At 51.6% G+C, this 11543-nt stretch overlaps 1 protein-coding gene across 1 annotated transcript; it reads left to right on the forward strand.

Moving 5' to 3' along the window:
* Positions 1 to 1989: 1989 nt before the first annotated feature.
* Positions 1990 to 10731, forward strand: LOC115540250 (SERTA domain-containing protein 2). The gene is made up of 2 exons (XM_030351398.1): positions 1990 to 2274; positions 7470 to 10731. Exon 2 carries the CDS (start codon positions 7474 to 7476, stop codon positions 8623 to 8625), a length of 1152 nt encoding a protein of 383 aa, XP_030207258.1. The 5' UTR covers positions 1990 to 2274; positions 7470 to 7473; the 3' UTR covers positions 8626 to 10731.
* Positions 10732 to 11543: the final 812 nt, after the last annotated feature.

Here is an 11543-nt window from a genome sequence, read left to right on the forward strand (position 1 = left end):
TTCCACTTATATTGAGAATAGATTAACTGCTTTCATTAAGACTACAGCACGGACAGACTCCACGCTCCATGTGTCTCCCTGTAATGTTCCCACATCAGGCAGTACTTCAGTTTATCAGCAGTGTGTGGCATGGAAAGGCACGTGGAAGAGGGCAGGATGTCACACTCTTCCTACAGTTTACTGAAATTATGGCAAATGGCTCAAAATGTCAGGCATTTTCAACATCAGTCGACATTGACAACAATTATATATTCTGTATATATTGTACTTTTTGAACCACACACACACACACACACACACACACACACACACACACACACACACACACACACACACACGCGCACACACACACACACACACACACACAGTGACCTTACACAGTTACAGAATAAAAATAGTTTAAGCAATTTTAAATAATGTTAGGATCATAACAATTTAAATAAATTGCAATATGATCCAGGTTTGTCTGCCTTAAGTTCTAGGGGGTAAAGTCGTTATGTGTCCCAAACCCTTCGGTGAGTAGAGTCTTGATCAGACGGCCCCCAACCCTTCTGTGGGGGTAGAGAATTGATCAGACGGTCCCGTCTGTAGATTTTTGATCAGACGGTCTACATCCCGTCGGTAGAGTCTTGAACAGATGGTCCCTCAGTAGAGTCTACATCCCGTCGGTAGAGTCTTGAACAGATGGTCCCTCAGTAGAGTCTTGATCAGAAGGTCCCTAACCTGTCGGTAGAGTCTTGATCAGACGGTCCCCAACCCGTCGGTAGACGGGTTTGAACCTGCCCCCCCCCCCCCCCCCCCCTGCATGTCCTAGCCCAGGTTCAAAAGGTCCCTACTGGAGAAATCAAGGCATGGTTTTGAAGACCATATGGAAACAATCCCATATGGTCTTCAGAAGGATTCTAGCATTTTACCGAATGGAGTCAGAATAATGAACCTTTAGCCTTCCTCAACCTGCCGGGTCAGGGTTCAGGAGGCAAGCCTGCAATAGGTTCCCATGAGCAGCCATGAGGAGTGGACTTTGGATTGTTTTGGAGAATGCAGTGGCGTTTTTAGGCACGGGCAAACCAGGCAGCCGCCCGGGGCGCCATATTGGTCGGGGGCGCCAAATCACATGGGGGGCGCCACGAGCAGAAAATAAAAACGCGCTGCGAAGCGGTTTTCAATGAAGTACATAACATTGTGTGGGGATGTGTGGGGATGACTTCCTCCCCCCCCGCTTGGAGGAAGTCTTGCCCGGGGCGTAACTGGACGTAGAACCGCCACTGGGAGAGTGATAGTAGTGCTCCGTTCACTGGACTACGTTGGGCACTTAGTGCCGTAGGTTGGCCATCTTCCACATCATGAAAAAATCTCCCATCATCTCTCTCAAACGTACTGGGGCAGTATTAGATCCAAATGGGCAGGATCTGAGTATGGCATGTGCTCGCACACACACACACACACACGTTCATGCACACAAAGGCACACGGTAATGCATATGTACAAGCAATATGTACGTATATGTACATAGGCCTAAATATGCACACACACACACACACACACACACACACACACACACACACACACACACACACACACACACACACACACACACACACACACACACACACACAAACACGTGTTCAGACACACACACACGCACACACACAAAAACAGTTCGCCTGAACTAGTCAAACCGGTTCAACTCCTTTATCCCCAGACGTTCAAGGTTTATGAGGTTTGGTGAGGCCGTAATAACGACGTTTGAGGCGACACACACATACATGGTAATTGTGATGTTATATTAACGTTTGTCGAATGCTATATATGCAATGATTAAATAGCTGAGAAACTTTACATAGTTGTGGTAACACTCTCACTGCGGGGGTAGTCAACGAAAGAATGCTAGTCCGCTGATGGGTTCATGGCAGCCGATCATTGACCTCCAATTTGAAAACTCATCTGAAGAGATAGAACAAGCGATACGACTTGAGTGACGCAGTGTATCCACTATGAGCCCCCCCCAGTCCACTGTGAGCTGAGTGGACCTGACGTCACACCGCTGCTGGCTGCTGGTGATCGGTGACACATCGCCTCCCTCGCCTCTCTACTCGTTGCTCTCGCCATTGTGTGGAGGAGGTCTCCGCGTGTCTCTGGTCCGCGATCAGAGACGGGAGTGTAGGGAACAACTGGAAGCAGCAGCGTCGTCGATGTCCGTCCGCACCGCCTCGTCTGAACCCTTTCACCAACACCCATGCAGGATTTGAAAACCCTCAGACCGAACTACATGTGGTAAGTTAAGGTTATGTTCCCTACAGCAGGCTCTCTACCCCGGTGCATGCTCGGAGATAACAGAGAGGCATGGAGCCCACCAAGCAAAGGCTTTTTATCAATTGTCTTTTTCTAAACGCTGGTGGGAATAGTGATAGATAGTATATAGATACTGGATAGATAGTAGGCTGTATTGTGTCTCCAGTCACGCTGCCCTGAGCGTGTGGGGGGAGACCGTCTGCGTTCCGTTTCTAATGTTGCCTCCTCACTGCGTAATTACGCCGCTCCTACCGCCGGCTTCCTCTGAGGAGCACCGTTCTTCTGGTTCATACACGGACCGATTTTGATTTGCAATCACAGCGGGTTGGTTGTAACCCTTTAACTGTGTGAGTGGCAGATGGTGGTGAGTCCCCCACTCCCCCCCCCCCCATCACACACATAATCTGGTGCCTTCTACTTTGGAAGTTTGGGCAGCTGTTGTGACAGGTTTAGACACGGAACCGTAGGAACTGTATACAGGCCTACTTGTTGTACCTTTCAAATAACCCATGCATTAAATAGGAGAACAGTATGTGCGCCAAAGGGCCCGCGGGACATATTAAGCTTTAAACGTGTAGTATTGGCCTCATATCCCCAGCAGTCCAGTGTCCCAGGGCAGCAGGCTGCGGGTTTGAGAGCGTCTACCCCGTCAGTGAAGAATGTCCTCCTGTCTCTTTAAAGGCTGCGGTGGGCGTGGCCTCTGCAATGCAACTTGTGAGTGAGTCCAGCCAGAGCCCTGACCGACGTGCATGGGGCCCCCAACAATTACTACCTTGTTTGTGCATTATTCAAAACGAGCGTCACAATAACCTTTAAAACTCGGTAGTGATGCGGTGGTGGGCTCAGCGTTTGGTAGTCAGATGTCTTCATAGCATATTCGCTATGAAGACATGCTTTATATATTTTGTGCTATTATGAATGTGGCACAAAAAGTGAAGCCCTGCAACAAAGTGAAACTCTTTACCCAAATTAATTAACGGAAGAGCGAAATGAGTCACGTGTGAGTCATTCCGGCCGTGGAGATCAGGTGTGAGGAGGAGCCCATGCATCGCTGGCCAAAGTCCATCTTTACTGGCTCCGAGGCGGGCTGTCGCCACCCAGATTTTAGCACCCACCCCCTGCTCCCAGTCACAAAGTTTACCTCATTATTATAGCCAACAGAGTCCTGTTTGGACGATCAATAAAACACAGCTCTTTTCTTTCTCTTTTCCAACCGCTTTTAGACCCCAGACTGAGTGGGGAGTGACCACAGCCAAATGGCACAGCAGCCTTATTGAGCTGCGTCTCCTGTAAGAGATATTAGCTCTGCTCTCTGCTCACTATAAGAACAGTCTTCCCTTTCAAAGGGATCCCAGGTGGAGTTCTGCTTCAGACACAGCGTTCAGCTGAGGAACTGGTTCCTGCGTGATCGGATGGAAGCCAGCAGCCGCTTGGATCACGCAGACACAAATGCAAACAAACGATGCCCCTGATCCCCGTCTTAGTAGAAGTGTTCGGACAAAGATCCGTGGACAGAGCCTGTGGTGCTGCTCGGAGACGGCTGAACTAGTTGGCCAAATAGAACGTTGGGTTACGTTGACATAAGATCAGATGCAACAGCTGGTATACTATTGCTGTACAACATGACAGTACTACACCAATATCTGCCTATTCCAACGCTGTTAACGACCCCTGCTCTCCTCTATACACCCTATTTGAGCATACATACAGAGCATTGGTTATTGGAAAAACAACAACAACCCTCTGGAGGGGGTCTCTGACATCATCACTAGGTCCTCTGTGGTCTGGTTGGGGGGAACCCTCTGGAGAGGTTCTCCTTCCACCCTGAACCCTGAGGAGAGCGGGGAACCCCAGGCTGGTGTCATTGGTCTAGCACAGAGCCCCTGGAACCTGTCAGAGGGTGTTCCTAGGTCTAGCACAGAGCCCCTGGAACCTGTCAGAGGGTGTTCCTAGGTCTAGCACAGAGCCCCTGGGACCTTTCAGAGGGTGTTCCTAGGTCTAGCACAGAGCCCCTGGGACCTTTCAGAGGGTGTTCCTAGGTCTAGCACAGAGCCCCTGGGACCTGTCAGAGGGTGTTCCTAGGTCTAGCACAGAGCCCCTGGGATCTACCAGAAGGTTGTCCCTCGAACACCATTTCCAAGACATCATAGACACGTTGATGGACGGCTGCAGAATATGTTTTAGTGCTTAAGTTCTGAGAGAAGGTCAGAAGGACTTGATGTCAGGACATGGTCAATGTGTTGTCCTATGTAGGCTACACTCCCTCAGGGAACAGGGAGACAACGTTCCCCAGAAACCCAATCCATTGAAGCCCTCCATGAATAAACCCTGTGATGGGGGTCTGGCCCTAGGTCCCTGTCCCTGGTGGTCCTCCTCCTGACTCCCTGGCCTTGGCCTGCCTCACCTCCTTGGTTTGTCTCCCCCACCATCCTCCCATTATGTCTCCCACTCAGCCTTTCTCCTCCTCTCTTTGTCTGTCCTTCTTACTATCAACACCCAAATGTAGCTGGCCTCTGGCATTCTGTCTCTCCCTCCCTCCCTCCTTAACCCCCTCGCTGCCCCAACCCTGACTCAGGAGTGTGGGAGCAGATGGTGGTGAGTTCACCCTCGGCGGGCCCCCACATGTGAAGGGGGGAGAGAGAGAGAGAGAGAGAGAGAGAGAGAGAGAGAGAGAGAGAGAGAGAGAGAGAGAGAGAGAGAGAGAGAGAGAGAGAGAGAGAGATATGAATAATTATATTGGGCTGGTAGGGGGTAGTTTGAGTATGTGTGTTTGTGTGGGGGGGGGGGTTGCTTACAAAACCCATGTGACAGCAAGGCACTCAAATACAGACGGCTCAGACACACACACACACAAACCAAACACACACACACACCCACACACAAATGCCTCTATCACGTTCTGGGAGTTTACCATCAGTGTTGTTATATTTTACCTCTCATACTGGGAGTCTATCAGAGTTGTTATATATTACCTCTCGTATTGGGAGTTTACCATCAGTGTTGTTATATTATACCTCTCGTACTGGGAGTTTACCATCAGTGTTGTTATATTTTACCTCTTATACTGGGAGTTTACCATCAGTGTTGTTATATTTTACCTGTCGTACTGGGAGTTTACCATCAGTGTTGTTATATTTTACCCCACACCCTCCCTGTGGTGTGCAGCAGCAGCTGCACTGGGGAACGGATAACCCTTCCCCCCTCACCACCGACCCCGCCCCCACCACCACCACCACCAACCCCATAAGCCCCACCCCCACCTCCATCGCCTCCACCTCCACCATCTTCACCTCCACCAACACCACCACCCCCAGTTCCACCACCATCAGCACCACCACCACCACCATCAGCACCACCCCAACCACCATGGATTCTAGATCTGATATCATGTGGTCTCCACCAAGGGATGGTCCGGAGAGGACTTTAGTCCTCATGTGTGTAGAGGGGGCGCTGGTGGTGTACATAGGACCGACATTGAGTAACCTTGCTGTGGAGCAGACTGGGGGGGAGGGGGTGGACCAGTCAAAACCAGTAGACGGAAGTCTTCTCTTTCCTGTGTGGCCTGACATCTGTTGTACTGAGTGGGAGGTAGGAGTCAGTAGTACACACACACACACACACACACACACACACACACACACACACACACACACACACACACACACACACACACACACACACACACACACACACACACACACACACACACACACACACACACACACACATATATAACCACAAACACACATACACACACACACACACACCAGGGTATCAGCTGACTCGTCCTCACATGGTACTAGAGGGGGGGGGGGGGGGGTCCATTTGGACTTCTTGAGTCTAACTTCCCCGACCAAAAGCTGTTCTTGAGTTCAAAGGTTTTCCAGACTCTAAAGGGCTGATTATGGTCCCACATTCACGCAATGCAAGGACCACACAGACACTTCGACGCAGTCGTGAACCTGTTTTGGTTCTGCGTCAGGTTTTAGTGAGCGGACCAATCACAGCCCTTGCTGCTGCATCGCCTCGACAGAAGGTTACATTTTTGGGAGGAGCACACAAGGCCATTGCTGTGGACGTAAGGAGGGTCCACAAGGACGTAACGGGTCCGTAATCCCCTTGCGTTGCGTGAACGTGGGACCACAATCATCCCTTAAGCCAGGGGGGGTTAGGCCTGGTACTCTGTGTCCCTGACCCGGGAACTAGCGGGGGTCAGGCCTGGTAGTCTTCTACGTCTCTACCCGGGCGCCAGCGGGGGTCAGGCCTGGTAGTCCTCTATTTCTCAGACCTCTATTGCCTCTTTTCCACCGACAGTACCAGCTCAACTCGCCACGACTTGGTTTGGTTCCAGGCACGTCGTGTTTCCATCCAGAATAGTACCTCTTCAACGTGGGCGGGTTGCATAGCACGCATGCACATGCTTATCCACGCGACACATAAACAGACGGGGCTACACACAGGAGCACCTCTCTCACGGTCCACGGCGTGTTCTTGCGCGCTGATCTTGCGGTGTTCAATAATCAATCACTATTGTTGACTGAACGCTGATGCTAGTATTTAAAGATGCCGGTGTCGTGCCGAAAATGGAATCCCCGCCTGAAATCGCACCCCCTCTCCGTGTGAACATGCTTCACATCATGCATACATGTATGACTTGTTAACTATTACGTAATTTAGTGCCCTCTTGGGTCATTATCGTGAATGTGCCATCTTACGTTGTGGGTATGATATATACACTTCTATAAGCTATAAATCCTCTTTTCGTCAGAAGAAGAAATCTTACATGTCGTTTTCTGTGATAAGTTGCTCCTCTTGTGAAGATATGATATAAAAACTGCTATAACGCGGAGAGGGGCTGCGATTTCAGACGGGGAATCCATTTTCGGCACAATACCTGGTGTCGGGTGTCGGGCTCGGACGTCACGCTCGTCCAGTGCCGTAATTCCCTGGCCAATCAGTGGCCAGCATCCTGTTTAAGTTTCACAAAAGTATCAGATCAGCTCTCATGCTCATGCTCAGGTCGGAGTGGTTCTCCGTCACCCGACCGAGGTGGAGCCCAGGGTCAGGGTTCTTCAGAGTCCAGCATGCTGCCTTCTCTTGTTAGCGCTGTAGTCTGTGGGCTTCCTGGCTCTTCTCTGCACCGCTGCTCTCTGACCTGTACCTCCCCCCTGCTGCAGATCCATGTGGGGCCCGGGCGTGAAGAGGAAACTGGAGCAGGACCAGGATGGTGAGGAGGAGGACGGGGGAGGGGAGCGGCCGCCCCCCCCAAGGGTGCCTGGCTTCTCCTCACGGGCGTCCTATGCGCTGCAACGGCAGATGGTGCTCAACATCTCCCTGGTGAAGCTATACCGCCCGCCGGCGGGCCGGGCCGACCCGGGCCTGCAGCGCCGCATCCTCATCAGCAACGTCATCCGCCGTATCCACGATGATCTGCGGCGCGAGGGGGGCGTCCGGGCGCTCTTCCTGGCCGCGCCGCCACCGGGCATCGCCGAGCTCGACGAGGAGAAAGACGGGTGCTACCTTGGACCGCCTCCTCCTCCCCCCGCCTCGCAGGCCTCCTCCTTTGGGCCCACAGGGCCGGAGACCTGCTTGACGCCCGCCTCGCTCCTGGAAGAGGACCCGCCCCCTTTCTTCACCCTGCCGCCCTCTCCGTCCTTCTCTTCCTCCTCCTCCCCTCACCCGCTCCCCCCCCAGTCCCCCCCCCAGCACCTCCACCCGTCCCAGCCGGTGGACTTCTCCTCTGCTCCGCCCTCGCCGCCGCCTGAAGACAGCTTCTCCTCAGCCCTGGAGGAGATCGAGGAGCTGGACTCCTCCTCTTCCTCCTCAGACTCTAGTGCCCCTCCTCCACTCGTTCCCCTGCCCACCTCCAGCCCCCCTGGGGAACCGCTGGCAGGGGCCCCGGGCCCCGGATGGGACAGGGACATGGAGGTGGAGGCGGAAAGACGGGAGGAGATGGAGGAGGAGGAGCAAGAGGAGGAGGAGGAGGAGGAGGAAAGGGAACTGATGGAATACCGCCCAACCTCCCCACCCCGCTCCACCGCTCTCGCCCGGCGCCCGGTGGTCCCGTCGGGGGGCTTCCTGACAGACTTCGCCATGGACGATGTGCTCTTCACGGACATCGACACCTCCATGTACGACCTGGGGCCCTGTGGCCCCCAGGCTGCCGGGGCAGGCCCCGGGGCTGGCGCGGGGCCGACCAAGGTGGCGGCCGACGACATGTTGGTAAGAGCCATCTCGGGCTACGGTGGCGGGGCCGGGGGCCACCAGGGCCAGCCCTTCAGGATGGACCTTGCCGAGCTGGACCACATCATGGAGGTCCTGGTGGGCTCCTGAGGGCCCGAGCTGGATCACATCATGGAGGTCCTGGTGGGCTCATGAGGGCCAGAGCTGGACCACATCATTGAGGGTCTGAGCTGGACCACGTCATGGAGGGTCTGAGCTGGACTACGTCATGGAGGGGCCGGTGGGTTCCTGAGGGCCTGGGGTTTTCTTGAGGGCCTTTGGGTGCCTGAGGGCCATTGTACTCCTGAGGGCCGGTTGGTTCCTGAGGGCTCGCTGGTCTCCATAGGGCCGGTGGGTTCCTGAGGGCCCGTTGGTCTCCTTAGGGCCTGCTGGTCTCCAGAAGGCCGGTTGGTTCTGGAGGGCCTGCTGGTCTGCAGAGGGCCGGTTGGTTCCAGAGGGCCCCGTGGTCTCCAGAGGAGTGGTGGGTTACTGAGGGCCGGTGGGTTCCTGAGGGCCTGGTGGGCCCCTGAAGGCCTGGTGGGTTCCCTGAAGGCCAGTGGGTTCCTGAGGGCCGGTGGGTTCCTGAGGGCCTGGTGGGCCCCTGAAGGCCTGGTGGGTTCCCTGAAGGCCAGTGGGTTCCTGAGGGCCGGTGGGTTCCTGAGGGCCTGGTGGGTTCCTGAGGGCCGGTGGGTTCCTGAGGGCCGGTGGGTTCATGGGGGCCGGTGGGCTCCTGAGAGCCAGTGGGTTCCTGAGGGCCGGTGGGTTCATGGGGGCCGGTGGGCTCCTGAGAGCCAGTGGGTTCCTGAGGGCCGGTGGTCTTCTGAGGGCCGGTGGGTTCATCGGGGCCGTCGGGCTCCTGAGAGCCGGTGGGTTCCTGAGGGCCGGTGGTCTCCTGGGAGCTGGTGGTTTCATGGGGGCCTGGAGGGTTCCTGAGAGGCCCCTGTCGGCCCGGTGGGTTTTTGAAGAAAAGCGCTGAAGGTGTTCTCAATGTTGGGAAGATGTTTTTTTTTACAACCTGAATGAGTTGAGAGATTGTGTTGCACACTAATAGATTATATTAGAATCCATCTTACTGGGAGTCTGTCAACATGCGTTTATCTACTGGAAATGTATGCTAAACAAGCCACACAGAAACTTATCTGAGTCAACAGGTAGAGCTTGTGAGGGAGGTGCAGTCTAAAGCAACAACAGAGCACTGAGTGACTCATCTACATCACTTTGGAAATGCTCCTAGTTTGACCACAAAGGCTATCATCATGACAGCATCAAGATGAGACCGTGGTCTGTTTTCGTCCACTAGATAGCGGCAAACTGACATGAGTGCTGGTGTAGTCTAGAGTTCCTCCTTGGGGGGGAAAACTCAGTTTTTCAATATTTCACGAGCAGCTTAATCGACACAAGCAAATGAAACCATCAACATGCTAATGTAGCTCTAGCAGACCCAAGTATTTCAAACATGTCAGTTGCCTCTCTTCTCATACTTTCTTTATAAGCTTTATGACATGCAAAGTCTTAGGAGATAGTCGAGCCTTTTAAGTGAAGTTGCTCGAGACTAGTGTCCTGTTGCTAGTACAATGCCAGCTTTTACAACTTTTGACTTTTCAAAGCTTTTTACACCACTGGAAATAGATTACTGTGTAATTTGTGTGTTCTTAACAATGCATAACACTCGGTTAATACCCAGGTTATAGAATGGAATAAGGCCATATAATTGTTGGTCATTCTTTTCTGTGGCTATTTCAGAATTATATGATTACAACCTTTTGTACAGACTGCTTGCATAAAGAGGGATTGTCAAGAGGATTTCTAATGAAAAGAGTGCCTTTATTGGAGGTATTGCCAGTCTTTACCAAATGTTTATTTTGCCAATGTTCTTTAGCGACAATAAAAAAAAATGAAGAGTTATATCCTATAAACTATTATATTATCGTATTATTATATTTGATATGTCGTTTCTTTGGTACAAAAAGTTAGTCAAAATGTTTCTTTTTAATATATATATTTGAAATGTGTTAATGTAGCCGCCCCTTGTGTATGTTGTTAAACTATTGATACTAGTTGCATTTTGTCTAAAAATGGACCATCATTTGTTTTAGTTTTTCAAAGTCTGAAATGTTCCGAGGATGCCCTGTTTCACAAATACTTAAAAAAGTTTGGAGATTTACCAACTAATGGAGGAGTTGTATTTCATGGTGAAATAAATTGCTTCAAGTTTGATTGATTAGTAAATGAATATACTCGTTGAAGGCCTAATACGGGAAACAAATCTCTCTGAATCATTGCCTTGCTAAACTGGACGAACATAATATTTGACACCTTGAACCTGCTACCAAACTGCTAGTAAGGCTGTTTTATCAGAACTGTTGAGGGCTGAAAAGGTTAGGTTTAGTGTAAATATATATATATATTTATATTTATATATTATGCTGCCCTGGCTCCACCAAGCAACACAACACCAGTCTACAGTCCTACACACAGCTTTTGATTCATAAACATAAGCGCCTTTCTAAGTTAAATAGTGGATGTTAATAATTCCAGTGGCATGGATGTCAATCAGTGGTGAGCTGGGTGAGCATCCTCTCTGAATCCTCTTTAGGAGTGTGTCTTGGATTATTGATCAATCTGGGAGGGATCAGGTCTGCTTTACAGGGAACATTTAGATCAATGCATACATTTTGACAAATCACATTGAATGGATACATTTCACCAAGTTCTCGTAGTGCTCCGAGGGACTGGGACCACATCGCGTCCAGGACCTGGGGTACTGGGACCACATCATGTCCAGGACCCGGGGGGACCACATCATGTCCAGGACCCTGGCGACCACATCATGAGATGTGACTCATCTCTGGTCTCCTTCATGAAGATAAACCCAACTAATAGTTCAGAAAGTTGGATTAAACAATGTTTTTCCATGATAAACCAAGTAAAAAGAGTAAACGGGGTGAATATATGTTCTTCAGCGAGGCCAGCCTTGCTACCGGTGCATATAGGTGATGATCACACCAGCAGCCTATATACTGATGGGC

Source organism: Gadus morhua, chromosome 3, assembly GCF_902167405.1.
Source record: "Gadus morhua chromosome 3, gadMor3.0, whole genome shotgun sequence".
Classification (NCBI taxonomy): domain Eukaryota; kingdom Metazoa; phylum Chordata; class Actinopteri; order Gadiformes; family Gadidae; genus Gadus; species Gadus morhua.

What these genes read in the sequence shown, in the direction of transcription:
- LOC115540250 (XM_030351398.1), top strand. Translation starts at nt 7,474, where the DNA reads ATGTGGGGCCCGGGCGTGAAGAGGAAACTGGAGCAGGACCAGGATGGT.